At 37.5% G+C, this 20,243-nt stretch overlaps 1 protein-coding gene across 9 annotated transcripts in view; it reads left to right on the forward strand.

Moving 5' to 3' along the window:
- Nucleotides 1–20,243, forward strand: part of SIK3 (SIK family kinase 3) — a 295,319-nt gene that overhangs the window by 174,993 nt on the left and 100,083 nt on the right. For 8 of the 9 annotated variants that reach the window (XM_057747818.1, XM_057747824.1, XM_057747819.1 and 5 more), the window contains 2 exons: nucleotides 3,936–4,052; nucleotides 7,333–7,396. In XM_057747818.1, coding sequence (XP_057603801.1) covers nucleotides 3,936–4,052; nucleotides 7,333–7,396 — 181 coding nt within the window. Of the gene's footprint in view, nucleotides 1–2,205; nucleotides 2,321–3,935; nucleotides 4,053–7,332; nucleotides 7,397–20,243 lie in introns of those variants that run through there. The other variant, XM_057747822.1, reaches the window with a different exon arrangement.

The following is a 20,243-nucleotide window of genomic DNA, read 5'->3' on the forward strand; positions in this document are numbered from 1 at the left end:
TCTTCAACTTCATTCCCTAAGAGCGTTACTGCACTTGTAAAAATGAGTTAAGAGTTAAAGGAACCGTGGTGTAGAAGTGAGAACTGACAAGGGGAAATGGCAGTTTTCCCCTTCTAGAATGAATAAAGAACTACGACTTTAAATTTGGCACAGTCTGAATTTAACTTTTCTTCATACCACATGTGTATTAAAAAAAATTCGTTGAATGGAAATATATTGGATAAGGAAATTCTTAAGGACTCCAGGCAATCTGTATCTCTTTAGCAACATGTTTGATACAATGCCATGTTGGGTTAATACTAGTGTCAATTCAGAGTATCATACTCTTTGCAAGATAAAAGGATTCTGTGTAGAGCAGTCAGACTTAAGAAATACATGGGCTGTTGGTAATGTATTGGAAGTTTCCTTCTTTATTTGTTATGCTTTTCATATGTAAGTACAAGTATGTGAGTCATAGATTTTTAGCACTCATCTAAAAACGTTCTTTGAGAGTTTATCTTGTTTACCCCCCATTTACCTTTTGTTATTGACGCATTTTATTTTTCAAGCAACTAAGTATGTATACTTTAAACTGAAATCTTTATTATATGGCCTCCAGTAATCTGTAGCATGAAAATTCGTGATCATTGGTCTCTTCAGGTATTCTCAAAATGAGCATATCTGCTTGCCACCTGCCTTCTCTCTGACTTGGTATTGCTCTTTAGAAAACTTCCACTCTTCAGTTTGCAGCTATGGTGGGAGCTAAGTATGAGGAACTTCCCTTCTCTGTTAAGTGGTCCCATCAGGCGCGTGTGCCAAGCAGCACTGTGACTTCCTCCCTGGTGTTAGCTACTTAGCATGGAGGGAGGGGGCCTGGCCTGCCTTGAGGAAGCAGCCCTCTCTCTCTCTGGTCCAGCCGTCAGGAGCAGGTCTTGCTGTGGGTTCCATCCTGTGGCTCAGTGTGACTTTGCTGAATCGAATGCCTTTTCTTCCCAGCTCCATTCCTTCCATGTTCTTCCCACACCAGCTGGAAGCAGCCAGTTCTGAACGATGCCCACAAATTGTTAGCTATTTCACTTATAGGCCCCCCCAACTCGCCTTTTAAGAAGGGTTGATGTGTTTCCAGGATTATGTCACTTAGTGAAGCAAATCTATTCCTTGTCAAAGAATGTCTAACATTTAAGGCTTGACTCCAGAAACAAGGAAATAATAGCAGTACCTGTAGTTAATGTATGTTGCGTGCCAGGTGTTACCCTAAGCAGGTTATAAGTTAATCCCCAGCAACCTTCAAAGTAACTTCTATTGTTGCCCACATTTTATAGATAAGGGGCCATTGAAAAATTAAGTAACTTGCCCAAGGTTATATGTTACGGGACAATTCCAAGATTTTGAACCCAGGCATCTTGTCATCATATTCAGCTGTTAGGTAAAGCTTCGCCTCTCCATGTCTTGTTGAAGCTTGAATCTCACTGTAGAGTAGACAGGAATTTGATGTTTTTATCTATAAAAACCTCTCTGTATTTACTTCTAAGATTATACTTAATGCATTTTTTCCCCAAAAGATAAGATGATTAAGTTTGGTTTTCTTTTTATGTATATGAAAGTCCTGTTGCCTCAGAATGCAAATGAAATTGAGAGTCCACTGTGAATCAGGAGGCCCTACTGTATGACTCTCCCAATTCCAGTGTGTTCTAATACCTTCTCAGGGATGAAACAGTATAAAAATATGGTCAAATGCATTGAAGGCCCTCATTCTACACCCCTAGCCTCTTACTTTTTCTCTGCCTTCTATTAGTAGGCATGGGCAGAAGAGGAGATTTCAGGCCCAGTTCTTGGACAGTGGATGATCAACAAACCCTAATAGTGCTTTCCACCGTTTTGTGCATCGTGGCACACACAGGAGATGATAATATTTTCTGTGGGGCAAACACTTGAGGTTCCTTGAAGCTGGAGGTGATCCACTGTCACCTACTCACCTATTCTGTAACCCATTTCCAGCACACCAGTTGGGAAGCTCTGCTATAAGGCATATGTCTGCAAGTTTCTAAGCTTGTTGTATATATGAATGCACTCTGTAAACTATAATGTGCTACTCATGTGTAAGGTTTTATTAATAATTAGTTACTATTAAGACCCAGATATTTGTTCTACCAAAAGACACTGTGTATTGTGATTTTTTATTATTGTTGTTTTGGAAATTGTTCTTAGAGGACCAGCTGCAGATGCTAGACCAGTTGCCGGAGTTAAGGTCCTGTATGTGGTCTGGCATGGTGGAAGTAGAAATGCTGGTGGTTGGGGGTCATTATGGTTCAAGACTTCTTATTCGGAGTTCAAGCAGCTGGTGAGACTTGTTAATGATTCTGATATTGTCCTTATAAAATTCTCTTCCCTCTTTTTTGCCCATCTCAATTCTCTCTCAAGTTCTTTCTTCTTTGTGAAGTCTTTCCCTATGTCTACTTATTCTTCCCCAGGTGAAGGTCATACTTCATCCTCTGTTCTGCTTCTACTGTGTGCATATATTGATTGTATTTCCGATGCTGTATAGTTGGCTGTTTCACATGTCTTTCCTCTACTAGATTGTGAGCTCATTTAAGTGAAGGCTGTGTCTTGTTAATCTTTGTAGCTCAAGCGACAGCCACCTCATTTTATCACATTCCATCATCAAGCAGGGCTTCACTCTAAATTGAGCTGAAATTTATCTGCCTGTGCCTTTCTCCCGTTAGTTCTCACTCTCACATCTGAAACAGCTCCAGAGTTACTGTTATGCTGCTCATTCATACATTGAATCATCTACCATGTATAGTTGCATACTGTCTTTATTTTCTTGGGCTAAATTTTTAGTATTGACATTTTTGCTTCTCTGGTTTTTCTTTTTCCTTTTTTTCTCAGTAAGTATAAATTTTCCCTTCCTCCCCCAGTGTATAGAATCATAGAATTTTAAGAATTGAAAGGGGCTAGAATTTGCCTAGTTCTGGTCCCTCATCCAACTAATATTCGTTGATTACATACTGATTGAGCAATTGAAACTGAGCTATAGAGATATTTGGGAGCAACCCAGTATTTTGAGTATTTCACTAAGAATAAGGAGGAAGTTTAGATTTAGTAGATTAAAAAAAGTCTTTTTCATCATTCTGTTTTTAAATATGTGTGCTGCTGAGTATCCTAAGAATTATGAGCAAAGTAGAAAGATGTTTTATGCTGAAGAAGTGTATATACAGCACAGAAAGATCTCCAGGTGTTTGTAGAGTTATCGTTAGAATTTGACTCTAAAGCTGAGGCACCTGGGCTTCAATCTTGGCTTTACCACATACTAGCTATAAATTACTTAATCTTGGATAATTACTTAATCTCTTTTTGTCTCAGTTTCCATATTTGTAAAATAAGGTTAACAATACTATGGAGTGTTGTAAGGTTTAAATGAGTTAGTACCTGCAAAGCACTAAGCATTGTGCCTGGCATACAGTAAGTGTTCAGTATATAGTAACTGCTGGTGTTACCACCACCACCGTCAACACTGCCACTACTGTTACTGAGTTACAGATGCACCTGTGGAATTTCTGGTAGGTCCTTACTAAGTCACTGCATATTTATGATATAAGCTTTTTGTTTTAATAAGTGGCCCTGCATACCATTCTCTGCACCAGAGTATGATTTGCCTAAACTGTGACCACATCTGCAGATAATAAAATGTTTTATCCTGGCGTTTTACTGTAGGAGCAATTTAAGAAATGGCAGAAGACCCATTAGCTTTTGGAGTCTGTTCCTTTGAGACCAACTTGCTAGGAATCCATTTCCTCTCTTTTTAAAAAGAGCAAATTTATTTTCTTCATTGACGTACTGTAAACACAATACTGGAAGTTTGTATTTTGTGGAATACGTTTTAAAGTGGATTTAATTTTCCTGAGTAAATTCCTTTTAATAATGCATCAGAGTAAATTTTCTTTCTCTGTTGTCAGGTTGCTATCAAGATCATAGATAAGACCCAGCTGGATGAAGAAAACTTGAAAAAGATTTTCCGAGAAGTTCAAATTATGAAGATGCTTTGCCACCCCCATATTATCAGGCTTTACCAGGTAGGATCACTAGTGGTGTAGTGTATGGTAACAGAGAACCCAGAATGGTCACTTGTGTCTGTGGTTACTTTCAAAGAGAAGGTGGGTGGGTGAACATCTGCAACTTTTTTTTGTTTCTATGTTGGTATGTTCATCCTACTTTTTTCCCAACTCTCTTATCCCCCAACTCAGTACTTCTGTTTCCCTTGCATATCTACTAGTAAGGTCTAACTTACCTAGGTAGGCCTTTATAATTTGTTCTTTAAAACATGAATGCTATTCTTAGAGTTACACAAAAAGATTAGATGAGAACTTAAGTCAGAATCTTACAGCAGAATGGAAAAACCAAAAGGAACAGAGAATTTTGAGAGACAGAAATCATATTAATTTTTACATTATTTAAATACTAATTTCTGTGATCATGTTATGAATTATGTTGGCAAGGATATTTTAAGTATGGTTTCTTGTATCAGTCAGAACCTATGTCCTTTCTATTCTAATAGGGTCCTAGACTTCATTTTCTAAGGTAGCATTTGATTAGTTTGATAACCAGGAGATTGATTCTGTATAATGGAAGAGATTTCTGTTCTAGTTTTCTTACCTTCCTAAGAAGCATGCATGTTTCATGCCATCATCAAAAGTGATTCCCTAGCCTTACTGCAAAAGCAGTAAATCTAATGGCTGGAATTTTAAGCCAAATAGGAGAGATGGACCTTGCCTTAGCAGGCTGGTAGAAGAGGTATTTTGGGAGAGGTGGGGTTTTGAGGTGCTTCTCATTGCAATGTGTTGGCCAGCCCTGCTCACTGCTTGCTACCCGATCAACCATCACCTAGTTCTGCAGGAAGTGGCCTCCCACTCAATTCATTTGCTGCTGTTAGCCTGCAGTAAATGCTTACTGGGCCAGACCCCGGGATCATGTGTAAGAGTGGAAAGAATACATCCAAGGCACAACAGGCAAGCTTTCATAGTCTGTTACTTTTATGGGAAGGAAAGCACGTCTTGATATTAGTGTGTGTGGTTAAGGCTGCAGCGTTAGGGCTTGTCTCTGGCATCAGCTGCTCACATAATGAAATGAATTATATCAGCAGGAGGAGGCCTGCTGAAATTCATCAGACTAGACTATGTTGAACCAAGCCTCTGTTGTGCCCCAGAAGGAAACCCATGAAAGCTTCCTGGGGTTGCCTGAAGACCTGTATCTGCAAACTCAGAGGTGTCTAACCTCTGCTTCCTTCCTATCCTGACAGACTGAGTAAACTTCTTGACCTCACTTTTTAAAATAAATCATCTTTAAATAGTTGTAGAGCTTATTAGGCTGACCTTTCTCAAGAGGTTAACTTATAGGTATTCACCCTGTAACTGAAATCTGCAAATTTACCTTTCTTACCCAAGATTTCATTAGCCTATAAGGTTTATATACTTTCAGCCCTGGCTTTGAACGCTGCCCTCTTTTCGGCTTTGATTTTTGTTGTCTGGCAGCTAATATTGTTAATGGGAGATTCTGAGATGCCAAGGTGAGAATGGCTGTTGAATTGTCAAGGTAGTTTTGAGCTCATTTGCTAAAGCTTTAGTCTCCTCGGGTTTATAGAGTGAGCCAAATAGAGATAACTATATAGGAAAGTTTTTGAACTTCTCAAAAGTTCAAAAAAAAAAAAATCTGAAATTAAAGACAACATTGTAAATCAACTATATTTCAATAAAATTTAAAAAATTTAAAAAATTTACAGTCAATAAAAGGCCTGGTACAAAGGAGATATACAACATGACATTTATTTTTTTTCTTTTCTTTTTTTCTAAACACCTGCATATATTTAGGGGACTTACATTTTTTAATCTAAATCAACACATAAAGAACTTGGAAGCAATACATGTGACAGTGGGCTGTTATCACCAGTCTATAGAGAGTTTTTAAATTAAAGTGAAAAAAAAAGACACAGTTATTAGATTGAAAAATTAAAATACTGTGCATGCATACAGTTACCATGGAACCATTGAAAAGAAGAGACGAATCTGTTATTGTAAGGTAATGCACAACACTGCTATGGTATGAATGTAAAGCGATGTCAACAATGGAGACACTAGGGCATAATTTGATAGAAGAATTAACTGTGAAGTGTAGTGAAAGTGTAGAACTGTACTGCCTACTGTGATAGCCACTAGCCACACGTGGTTATTGTGTATTAACATGTGACTAGAGTTCACGAGGAACTGGATTTCTAGTTTTATTTAATATTAATTAATGTAAACATAAAAATTGGAGCTGTTAATTGAAACTTGAAATAATATTAATGATAATAAAATATATTATTAGAATTAATTTCACTTTTTCTTTTTACCTTTTTGTTTTTGCTTTTTATTGGAATATAATTGCTTTACACTTATGTACCAGCATTTGAGGTACACTAAAGTTAATCAGCTGTATTTATACATATATCCCCATATGCTCTCCCTCCCATGACTCCCTCCCACCCTCCTGTCTTGACCCTCTAAGGCATCACTCATCATCGAGTTGATCTCCCTTTTAGAAAGTTAAAATTATATATGAGACTCACATAATATTTCTATTCGACAGCACTCCTCCAGAATGATAGAGAATAAGCTGTTAACAGTGTTTACTCTGGGGAATAAAATGGAGGCAGTTGGAAAGAGGAAAATCCTTGGTCTTTTGTTTATATACTAGGTATTTAGAATGTTTATAATGAACATATATACTCAGATAGTACTTTAATAAATATTCAATGAAAAAGGTAAAAAAGGAAGAAGGAACTGACAACACCCTACAACTAATTTTTTAAACATGTTCCTTGTTTTGAATAAATGGATAGTGGGCAGGAAAGTTGTCATTTCCATTTTTAAAAAAAGCACAGCCGTATGTGATGTCTGTGCAGTTCTTAAATGATTCCTGTTGTTCTCCCTAAGTTTTGTTTTGGTTGGGTTTGTGGGGGGACGTTTTTGAGCTTCAAGTAATCATTGTCGAACGTGAACTTTTTGGTTCTTGGCAACTTCTTTGCTTCTTAGTTTTATGGAGCTTAAAAGATTGCAGAGGCCTCTTGGAATGACAAAAGGACTGTCTCTCAAGTAGTAATATTTCCCACTTCTAAGAACTTGGAGGAATACCTGTTTTCCCCCTTTCTTCTTAATAACATTTATATCTGTCACCCTCCCAACCCCCTAATGTTTTAAGTCTCCTTTAGGCAGTAATGGTTATTAATACTTCAGATGACAAAAGAAGAGTTATTAGTTTCTCTTCCTATGATATCAGCCTGTCATTTGTATCACTGTCACTTTCCTGCCTTTGCACCAGGTTATGGAGACAGAACGGATGATTTATCTGGTGACAGAATATGCTAGTGGAGGGGAAATATTTGGTAAGTACATTTATTGCATTCTTTAAACAGCTATTGAGCACACTATGGCAAACTTAAAATAGCTGTTCGATGCCTTTGTCACTTGAGCAGCTGTCACTTGATGCTGTCCTTCAGTGCTGTCATTTTCTACCAACAAAGTAATTTTAATTATTTTTGATTCACCTCTTTAAGGCCTCACCATCTTTGTTTCCTCAGAAAAGATGTTTTGTTTATTTCAGTAAGGTATTGATGGTTGAGATTAAAGATCTTCAAAAACAAACATTACTCTGAACATGAGGATCTTTCCTGTTGCCAGATTCTAATTGGAATGACCAAGTGTGACAGAACCCCTACAAGTGTGATGGGCCTCTGTTGTGTGCGAAAGAGCCACTTGGAGCAAACAGTCTCACCCTAATGCATTCTTTAAAATTTATTTAAATATAACATGTAACTATATTCCTTACCATGTGTTCACAGTTCCCTTGATGATTCTTGTAATTTAGGAGGTTTTTGTCTTCAGTAGCTATTTTTTTTCCTCTTGTAACACTTAACTTAGCACAACATCAGAATTAAGCAGGAGAATTTGTTACCAGGAAATATGACTTTTTTGAGGTGGTAAAAACTGGCCCCCAATTTTTTTTTTTTTTGTAACAGTGATAAATGGAGCCAAATAGAGATAAAGACTAAACTTTCAAATCTAGATTGACATGTCTTTTTATTTTTAAATTTTACTTCTTTTAGGCATGTGACTATAGAGAAAGATTGCTGCTTATATATTTTAGATTTATCAGTTTTTTTTTTTAGATTTTGTTTTGGTTTAAATCTGGATGGTAAGAATTTTTAAAATTTTTAAAATATTGGCACTTATTAATTTAAAATATATTAAAAAGCATGAAATCACCTTTAAAGTAGAATGTTATTAGTGACTGGTGAGTTGTGACTATGAATTTTTTGGTATATTAAACTTTCCCCAGAAATCTGATAATTTTGTATCTAAGAATCTTCAAAATAAGTGTGGATCTTTTTTAAAGGAGGTATCATTTCTTAATGACATTTTTGCTTGGCTTTGTATCTGTGCTTGTGCATAATGGTAATCTTGGGAGCAAAGAGACCTTGTCATCTTAATGTTCATAATAATCAAAGAACCAAACACAGTGTACGTCAGACCTACCTTGCTCTTCAGGAGAACAGATTTCAAAAGTACAGAAAAGATAACAATCCCCTGGTCATAGAACCTTTGTGGGAATGTAGCTCAAGGCATGAGGAAACAGAATAGTACTTCTCATGATACTATTATAAAAGATCTGGAGGAGGAGGAAATTGATGTACTACCTAAAGAAATCATTGTGCCTGCATAGGGATATAACTGTCTCATGAGGTCTGGTTTTTAAAAGTATCTGTATCAGAGGTGAAAGGATGGGCTTCGTCAAGAACATGCGGTTTGGAGGCAGTTATACCTGGTTTTGAATCAGATAGTTGCCACCTATTTACTTTTTTACTTGGACTCTGGGACTCAGTTTCATGGTCTGTAAAAGTCAGGTCTGTAATATCTGCCTTACAGTTGTGAAGATTAAATGAGATAGCACATATACAGCCCCAGCATTTTGCTTCCTTCGCCTCCATGTTAAAGGACAAATGGGTGATCGACTTCTGGCAGGATAACGTGAGGAGCTCTGTTGTCCTGCTCGCCAGTGAAACTGGTGAAAGTGGTTTTTAAAAACCCCTGAATTCCAGTCATTTAAAGTCTCTGGAAATGGTTCTAAAGGTGAACAGCAACTGAAGAAACACTTATTCAAGAACATCTGTGAAAATTTGGTAAGGAAGAAGAGAGTCTGTGGTTTTTAAGCCAGTATTGCTTCCTTCATCCCCCTAACCAGCTCAGCCAGGTAGAGATTCCACTTAAGATTTACTCTAGCCAAGAACACAGGGCTGCCCTCTGGCCCCCACCTTTCACCTAGACTAGCGGCTTTCTTCCCAGAGGAACTGGACATCAGCGTTTCTCATCCTGCCCCAGCTACTTATTGCTGTTGCTAAGTCCTGGGTGAAAGCAGTTGAACAGTGGGGACTCCTTCCACCCAGCCTCAAATTCTGGAGTTTGGGTGTGGCATGCTGAGAATACTGGGACCCAGATCACTGTTGCCTTGGGTTGTAAGTTAGTGGTTCCTCCCAAGAGAGGCAAGCTGGGAGAGTTTAGAAAGTATCCCCTTTCTCCACACTGAGGTCAGCTCCTAGAGCGGGAGTGTTACTCAAAGAAAACTTTGCCATTGTCGCCACACCTGGCTTCAGAGTCCTGGCTCAGAGATTTGGTCAGAGGGAGAAACAGACCATAACACATATAGCTCCTAATTTCTTCCCAAAGGAGCTGACTTCATTTGCAATGGAGAATGAAGGAGTTCAAACCTGAAGGCACTCACAAGAACAGTGGAGGTTGTGGTAAAAGGCATTTCAGAGGAGAGTCGAGCAGGCTAAACTATAGGCCAGCTGGTTTGCAGGTAAGAACCAGGGAATAAAAATCATAAGAGCCTTCCTAAGGTCAGAAGAAAAATCAAACACTGGTCTCAGAAACTGTTTCTTCAAAGGAACCAGAATTAGATAGGATTGTTTATAGACCAGTTTATGCTCCAGGGCACTGTTGAAAATAATAGAGCAACCAGCCACAATTTTTTGATTTTAATAGCTGGGTGTGGTTAAGGAAAGACTGGAAGAGAGCGTACCCAAACCATGGTGATACAGTGATCTGAGGGTAACTGTGGATATACCAAGGCTGTGCCTCCTTGAGGAACAACATTAGAAGTTGAACACCGTGTATGGGGGAATAAACTTCACTAAAACAATGCAGGAGGAGGTAGCAAGATGGCGGAGTAGGAGGACGTGCACTCACTCCCTCTTGCAAGAGCACCGGAATTACAACTAACTGCTGAACAACCATCGACAGAAAGACACTGGAACTCACCAAAAAAAACTACCCCACATCCAGAGGCAAAGGAGAAGCCGCAGTGAGACAGTGGGAGGGGCACAATCTCATTAAAATCAAATCCCATAAATGCTGGGTGGGTGACTCACAAGCTGGAGAACAGTTATACCGCAGAAGTCCTGAGGGGTCTGAGCCCCACGTCAGGCTTCCTAACCTGGCGGTCCAGCAATGGGAGGAGGAATCCCCAGAGAATCAGACTTTGAAAGCCAGCGGGATTTGATTGCAGGACCTCCACAGGACTAGGGGAAACGGAGACTCCACTCTTGGAGGGCACACAAAAAAGTGTGCTCACCAGGACCCAGGGGGAAGGAGCAGTGACCCCATAGGAGACTGAACCAGACCTACCTGCTGGTGTTGGAGGGTTTCCTGCAGAGGTGGGGGGCAGCTGTGGCTCACCGAGGAGGCAGGGGCACTGGCAGCAGGGGTTCTGAGAAGTGCTCATTGGCGTGAGCCCTTCCAGAGTCCACCATTAGCTCCACCAAAGAGCCTGTAAGCTCCAGTGCTGGGTCGCCTCAGGCCAAATGACCACCAGGGTGGGAACACAGCCCCACGCATTGGCAGACAAGCAGATTAAAGTGTCACTGAGCTCCACCCACCAAATTGGATTAAAGTTTTACTGAGCTCCATCCACCCAGCCCAAACCACCATCAGTCCCTCCCATCAGGAAGCACCCGGGAGCCTCCTAGACAGCTTCCTCCACAAGAGGGCAGACAGCAGAATCAAGCAGTATCAGCAGTATTTCATCTTGTGGAACTGAAAATCACAGCCACAGAAAGTCAGAGAAAATGAAAAGGCAAAAGACTGTGTACCAGATGAAGGGACAGGATAAAACACCAGAAAAACAACTAAATGAAGAGGAGATTGTCACTCTTCCGGGAAAAGAATTCAGAATAATGATGGTGAAGATGATCCAGGACTTTGAAAAAAGATTGGATGCAAAGATCAAAAAGTTGCAAGCAAAGCTTACCAAAAACCTAGAAGAATTAAAGAGCAAACAAACAGAGATATGCAACACAATAACTGAAATGAAAAATACACTAGAAGGAACCAATAGCAGGTTAACTGAGGCAGAAGAGCAAGTAAGTGACCTGGAAGACAGAATGGTGATCATCACTGATGTGGAAAAGAATAAAGAAACAAGAATGAAAAGAACTGAAGACTGCCTAAGAGACCTCTGGGACAATGTTAAACGCACCAACATTCGCATTATAGGGGTCCCAGAAGGAGAAGAGAGAGAGAAAGGACCCAAGAAGATATTGGAAGAGATTATAGTGGAAAACTTCCCTAACATGGGAAAGGAAATAGCTACCCAAGTCCAGGAAGTGCAGAGAGTCCCAGGCAGGATAAACCCAAGGAGAAACACGCCAAGACATATAGTAGTCAAACTGACAAAAATTAAAGACAGAGAAAAGTTATTAAAAGCAACAAGGGAAAAACAACAAATAACATACAAGGGAATTCCCATCAGGTTAACGGCTGATTTCTCAGCAGAAACTCTGGAAGCCAGAAGGGCGTGGGATGATATACTTCAAGTGATGAAAGAGAAGAACCTACAACCAAGAATACTCTACCCAGCAAGGATCTCATTCATATTTGATGGAAAAATCAAAAGCTTTACAGACAAGCAACAGCTAAGAGAATTCAGCACCACCAAACCAGCCTTACAACAAATGCTAAAGGAACTTCTCTAAGCAGGAAACATAAGAGAAGAAAAGGACCTACAGAAACAAACCCAAAACAATTAAGAAAATGGTACTAGGAACATACATATCAATAATTACCTTGAATGTAAATGGACTAAATACCCCAACCAAAAGACACAAATTGGCTGAATGGACACAAAAACAAGACCCCTATATATGCTGTCTCCAAGAGACCCACTTCAGACCTAGGGACACATACAGACTGAAAGTGAGGGGATGGAAAAAGATATTCCATGCAAATGGAAATCAAAAGAAAGCTGGAGTAGCAATACTTATATCAGATAAAATAGACTTTAAAATAAAAAATGTTACAAGAGACAAGAAAGGACACTACATAAAGATCAAGGGATCCATCCAAGAAGAAGAGATAACAATTGTAAATATATATACACCCAATATAGGAGCACCTCAATATGTGAGGCAAATGCTAACAACTATGAAAGAGGAAATCAGCAGTAACACAATCATAGTGGGGGACTTTAACACCCCACTTACACCAATGGACAGGTCATCCAGACAGAAAATTAATAAGGAAACACAAGCTTTAAATGACACAACAAATCAGCTTGATTTAATAGATATCTATAGGACATTACATCCAAAAACAGCAGATTACACATTCTTCTCAAGTGCACATGCAACATTCTTCAGGATAGATCACATTTTGGGTCATAAATCAAGCCTTGGTAAATTCAAGAAAATTGAAATTGTATCAAGCATCTTTTCTGACCACAATGCTATGAGATTAGAAATCAATTACAGGAAAAAAAGTGTAAAACACACAAACACATGGAGGCTGAACAATACGCTCCTAAATAACCAAGAGATCACTGAAGAAATCAAAGAGGAAATCAAAAAATACCTAGAGACAAATGACAATGAAAACACAATGATCCAAAACCTATGGGATACAGCAAAGGCAGTTCTAAGAGGGAAGTTTATAGCGATACAATCCTACCTCAAAAAACAAGAAAAATCCCAAGTAAACAATCTAACCTTACACCTAAAGAAACTAGAGAAAGAAGAGCAAACAAAACCCAAAGTGAGTGGACGGAGAGAAATCATGAAGATCAGAGCAGAAATAAATGAAATAGAGACGAAGAAAACAATAGCAAAAATCAAAAATACTAAAAGCTGGTTCTTTGAGAAGATAAATAAAATTGATAAACCTCTAGCAAGACTCATCAAGAAAAAGAGGGAGAGGACTCAAATCAATAAAATTAGAAATGAAACAGGAGAAGTTACAACAGACACCGCAGAAATAAAAAGCACCATAAGAGGTTACTACAAGCAACTATATGCCAATAAAATGGACAACCTGGATGAAATGGACAGATTCTTAGAAAGGTATAACCTTCCAAGACTGAATCAGCAAGAAAAAGGAAATATGAACAGACCAATCACAAGTAATGAAATTGAAACTGTGATTAAAAATCTCCCAACAAACAAAAGTCCAGGACCAGATGGATTCACAGGTGAATTTTATCAAACATTTAGAGAAGAGCTAACACCCATCCTTCTCAAACTCTTCCCAAAAATTGCAGAGGAAGGAACACTCCCAAACTCATTTTATGAAGCCACCATCACCCTGATACCAAAACCAGACAAAGATACTACAAAAAAAGAAAACTACAGACCAATATCACTGATGAATTTAGATGCGAAAATCCTCAACAAAATACTAGTCAACAGAATCCAACAACACATTAAAAGGATCTTACACCATGATCAAGTGGGGTTTATCCCTGGAACGCAAGGATTCTTCAATATACGCAAATCAATCAGTGTGATACACCATATTAAAACAGTGCAGCCAGTCATTAAACAAATAAACAAGCAAATAACAAGAACATGCACCAGAAGTGTAGAGGTGTAGCAGCACCTAGAGGTGCTACAATATTTTATCTAAAATGTCTAGTTTCCAACAACAACAAACTATGACGCATATAAAGAAACTGGAGAGTATGATCCATACATTGGGGGAAAAAAAAGTAGGCCACAGAAACTGCCTGTCAGAGAGACCAGATTTATCAAAAGATTTTAAAATAGCCATTATGGACATGTTCACAGACATTAAGGATCTCACAATTAGAGTAGTAAAAGAAGATGTGATTACAGGGTCACATCAAATAGAGAATATCAATAAAGAGATAGAAGTTGTAAAAACAAAAAAAGGAATCAGAAGAAATTGCGGAATTGAAAAGTAAAATAACTAAAAAAATTCATCAGAAAGGCTTTACTGTAGATTTTAACTGGTAGAACAAGAAGTGAATTTGTAGCTACTTAGGCATATTATGCAAGTTGGAGAACAGAGAGAAAAATGAATTATGAACAATGAACGGAGCCTAAGAGGGTACAATCATATGCTCCAACATGTGTATAATGGGAGTACCACAAGAAGAGAAAAAGGAACAGAAAAAATATGCAAGGAAATAATGACTGTAAACTTAACAGATTTATTGAAAAATGTAACCTACATATCTAGGAAGCTCAACAAAATCCAATTAGGATTAAACACAAAGAGATCCACAGACAGATACATCATAGTAAGAATAATGAAAGTCAAAGACAAAATAGTGAAAGTATCAAGAGAAAAATGTTGCAGCACTTAAAGGGAATTCCATATGTTTAGAGAGCAGATTTTTCAGCAGAAACAGTAGAGGCCAGAAGGCAATAGAATAACATTTGTAAAGTGTTGAAAGAAAGGAAAAAAATAAGCTATTAATCAAAATCCTATATCTAGTAAGCCTATATTTAAAAAATGAAGGTGAACTTGGTGTACCCCCCCAAAAAATAATAAAAATAAATTAAAAAAAAAATGAAGGTGAAATGGATTTCCTCAGATAATCAAAAACTGAGGCAAAAAAAAAAAACAAAACAGGAAATTTGTTGCTGACAGATCCACCTTACAAGAAATACTAAAGGAAGTTCTTCAAGGTAAAAGCAGGTGACCTCAGATGGTAATTTGAGTTCCCACAATAAACAAAGAGCAGCAATAAATGTCTTATGTAATTATAAAAGACGTAAGAGATGCATACTTTCTCCTTTTTTCTCTTAACCTATTTAAAAATGAATGTAAAATACATTGTTAAGGCTATGATGTAATATATGTGTAATATATTTGTCAATAACAGTGCAAAGGAGGTATGTGTGGGAAAAACTGCATTGGGCTAAGGAAGTCATTACAGATGGCACAGAAATAATTATAGCAGTGTACTGTTGGATTTGTAACATTAATTGATGTAATTTTATTGCAAAAACACTAGGAAAGGGGGTAAAAGGGATAATGCTCTAAAGGAGAAACACTTTGATATAATCACCAAATTTAAGCTGGTATAAATCAGAAGCTCATTTGGATAAGATAAAATATACATGTTAAAAACTAGAGCAGTCCCTTAAAAATCCCTCTGAAAAGTATAATGTAAAAAATCATTAAAGAAATTGAAATGCTTCATTAGAAAATATTCACTTAATGCAGAAGAAAGCAGTAATGGAGGAATAGAACAACAAAAAAGACGTAAAGTATATGGAAAACAAAAAGTAAAATAGCAGACATAAATCCAACTATTATCAGTATTATCAGTAATTATATTAAGTGTAAATGGGTGGGATAATTTAATGCAAATGCAGTGATTGTTGGACTGAACAAAAACTCATGATCCAGTATATGCTGTCTATAAGAAACATACTTTAAATTCAAAGATACAAATAGACTGAAAGTAAAAGGATGGAAAACTGTGTATCATGCAAACAGCAATGACAAGAAAGCTCAAATGGCTCTATTGATATCAGACAAAATAGACTTTAAAACACAAGACTTTATTTCTATTTACTGGAGATAAAGAGGGACATTATATAATGATAAGAAGGTAATACATTAGGAAACTGTAACAATTATAAACATATGTGTTTAATAAAAGAGCACCAAAATACATAAAACAAAAACTGACAGAAATGAAGTGAGAAATAGACAATGACAATAATTGGAAGCTTCAATACCCTACTTGCAATAATGGATAGAAAAACTAGTCAGAAGATCAACAAGGAAAAATAAGACCTGACCAATACTGTAAACCAACTATACCTAACAGACATCTATAGAATACTCCACCTAACAACAGTACAATATACATGCTTATCAAGTAAACGCAGGAGATTCTCAAGGATAGACCGTATACTAGGCCATAAAACAAACCTGCATAAAATATAAACTTATTCAGTTTAGCAGTAATGCAAAATGTTTTCCAACCACAGTGGAATGAAATTAGAAATGAATAGCAGGAAAAATTTGGGGAACTCACAAATATGTAAAAATTAAACAGTGTATTTTAAAGTAAGCAGTGGATCGAAGACATCAAAAGCAAATTCAGAAAGTACTTTGAGATGGATGAAAATAAAGACATATCAAATCTATGAGATGCAACTAAAGGAGTGCTTAGAGGGAAGTTTATGACTGTAAAACGCCTATAAAAAGAAAGATCAATTACCTGGTCTTCTACCTGAAGACAATGGAAGAGTAAGAACAAACCAAAGTTAAAGGAAGCTGAGGGAAGGAAATGATAATTATAGCAGAAGTTAATGAAATAGAAAATAGAAAAAAATCAGGAAACCAGTGAAACTGAAAGCTAGTTCTTTGAAACGATCAACAAAATTGACAAATCTTTAGATTGACCAAGGAAAAAAGAAACACTCAAATTGCTAGAATCAGAAATGAAAGAAGAGATATTACTACTGACCCCTAAATTAATAACAGTTATTATAAAGGAATACTTGAACAGTTGTAAAACAACAAATCATTTAACTTAGATAAAATGAACAAATTCCTAGAAAGACACAAACTATTAAAACTGACTCAGAAAGAAATAGACAATGTGAATAGGTGTATATCAAGTGAAGAGATTGAAGCAGTAATCAAAAAGCCACCCATAAAGAAAAGTCCAGGTCTGGAGGGCTTCATTGCTAAACTCTACCAAATATTTAGAAAAGAATTAACAGCAAATTTTCACAACCTCTTCTAAAAAGTAGAAGAGGAGGGAGAACTTGATACATGTTATACTTGATACTTACCTGATACCAATACCAGACAAAGACGTCCTAAGGAAAAAAAAAACAAAACCCTACAGACCAGTACCTCTTATGACTATGGATGCAAAAATCTTCAACAAAATAGTTACAAACGGGGCTTCCTAGGTGGCGCAGTGGTTAAGAATCCACCTGCCAATGCAGGGGACACGGGTTCGATCCCTGCTCCAGGAAGATCCCAGATGCTGCAGAGCAGCTAAACCCGTGTGCCACAACTATTGAGCCTGTGCTCTAGAGCCCGTGAGCCACAACTACTGAGCCCATGTGCCACAACTACTGAAGCTCACATGCCTAGAGCCCCTGTTCCACAAGAGAAGCCACTGCAATGAGAAGCCAGTGCACTGCAATGTAGCCCCTGCTCATGCTCGCCACAACTAGAGAAAGCCCACATGCAGCAACGAAGACCCAACACAGTCGATAAATAAATAAATTTATTTATTTATTTATTTATTTATTAAAAAAAAAAGTTACAAATGAAATCCAGCAGCGTATAAAAAGAATTACAGACTGTGACCAAGTGGAATTTATCTACTTGCAAGGAATGCAAGGTTGGTTCACCATATCAAAATTTATGAAGGTAATACATCATATCAATGAAAGAGAATATGACATGATCATCTCCCATGCACCTCTGGTCAGTTAATCTACAATAAAGGAGGCAAGTATACACAATGGAGAAAAGACAGTCTCTTCAATAAGTAGGGCTGGGAAACTGGCCAGCTACATGTAAAAGAGTGAAATTAGAACATTCTCTAACACCATACACAAAACTAAACTGAAAATGGATCAAAGACCTAAATATAAGGCCGGACACTATAAAACTCTTAGAGGAAAACATAGGCAGGACACTCTTTGACATAAATCACAGCAGTATCTTTTTTGATCACCTCCTAGAGTAATTAAAAATAAACAAATGGGACCTAATTAAACTTAAAAGCTTCTGCATAGCAAAGGAAACCATAAAGAAAGTGAAGAGACAACCTACAGAGTGGGAGAAAATGTTTGCAAATGACAGAGGATTAATCTCCAAAATATACAAACAGCTCATGCAGCTCTGTGTCAGAAAAACAAAGAACTCAATCAAAAAATGGGCAGAAGATCTAAACAAACATTTCTGCAAAGAAGACATACAGATGGCCAAAAAGCACATGAAAAGATGCTCAACATCACTAATTATCAGAGAAATGCAAATCAAAACTACAGTGAGGTATCACCTCACACTGGTCAGAATGGCCATCATCAAAAAGTCTACAAAATAAATGCTGGAGAGGGTGTGGAGAAAAGGGAACCCTCCTACACTGTTGGTGGGAATGTTAATTGGTACAGCCACGGTGGGGAACAATATGGAGATTCCTTAAAAATCTCAAAATAGAACTGCTATATGATACAGCAGTCCAACTCCTGGACATATATCTGGAGAAAACTGTAATCCAAGAAGCTACATGCAGGGAGTACCCTGGTGATGCAGTGGTAAAGAATCTGCCTGCCAATGCAGGAGACACAGGTTCGATCCTTGGTCCAGGAAGATCCCACATGCTGTGGAGCAAGTAAGCCTGTGCGCCACAACTACTGAGCCTGTGCTCTAGAGCCCATAAGCCACAACTACTGAGGCCCTTGTGCCTAGAGCCCGTGCTCTGCAACAAGAGAAGCCACTGCAATGAGAAACCTGCACACTACAGTTAAGAGTAGCCCCCACTTGCTGCAACTAGAGAAAGCCTGTGTGCAGCAATGAAGACTCAAAGCAGCCAATAAATAAATAAATAAATAAATTTATTAAAAAACAAAACAAGAAACAAAAAGATACATGCACCCTAATGTTTATTGCAACATTGTTTACAATAGCCAAGACATGGAAGCAACCTAAATGTCCATCTACAGAGGAATGGATAAAGAAGATGTGGTATATATTGACAACGGAATATTACTCAGCCACAAAAGAGAATGAAATAATGGCATTTGCAACAACATGGATGAAGTAGAGATTATCATAGTAAGTGAAGTAAGTCAGACAGAGAAAGACAAATATATGATATCACTCATATGTGGAATCTAATTTTAAAAAAAGATACCAATGAACTTACTTGCAAAATGGAAACAGAGATATTGAAAACAAACTTGTGGTTACCAAAGGGAAAACATGGGCAGGGGAGGAATAAATCAGGAGCTTGGTATGAGCAAACACTCTCTACTGCATATAAGATACATAACCATCAAGGACCGGCTGTATGGCACAGGGAACTCTACTCAATATTCTGTGATAACCTATATGAGAAAAGAATCTCAAAAAGAGTGAATATGTGTATATGTATAACTGAATCTCTTTGCCGTATACCTGAAACCAACACAACATTGTAAATCAACTATATATATTCCGATAAAATTAAAATTAAAGAAAGGATAACATGATCATCTCAGTGTATGAAGAAAAAGCATTTGACAGAATCCAACACTCTTTCATGGTAAAAATATTCAACAAACTAGAAATAGAAGGGAACTTCTTTAATCTGATAAAGGATGTCTGAAAACTCATCACTGACATCACACTTAATGGTGAACAACTAGATGTTTTCCCCCACAGATTAGGAAGAAGACAAAGTTTTCATCTCTCTCTACTTCTGTGTAAACATTGTACTGGAGATTCTAGCCACAGCAATCAGGCAAGAAAGAAATATAAAAGGCGTCGTTTGGAAAGGGAAAAAGTAAAACAATCTGTTCACAGATAACATGACCTTGTATATGGAAAATCCTAACAAATCCACTAAAAAACTATAAGAACTATATAAGAGTTTAGGAAGGTTGCAAGATGCAAGAGCAATATGTGCAGTTCAGTTGTATTCCCATACCCTTACAGTGAACAATCTGAAAATGAAAGAAATAAGACAATTCAGTCTATAGTAGCATTAAAAAAGAATAACTTTCTTATGAAAATATTTAACAAAAGAAGTGCAAATCTTATACTGTGAAAAGTACAAAAACGTATAAAACAGTGTTGAAAGAAATTTAAGATAATCTAAATGATTGGAAAAACATCTGACGTTCATGGATTGTAAACGTTAACATTGTTAAGATGACAGTGCTGTTCAAATTGGTGTACAGATTTGATGCAATC

The sequence above is a fragment of the Hippopotamus amphibius genome, chromosome 9 (genome assembly GCF_030028045.1).
Source record: "Hippopotamus amphibius kiboko isolate mHipAmp2 chromosome 9, mHipAmp2.hap2, whole genome shotgun sequence".
In the NCBI taxonomy this organism is placed as follows: Eukaryota; Metazoa; Chordata; class Mammalia; order Artiodactyla; family Hippopotamidae; genus Hippopotamus; species Hippopotamus amphibius.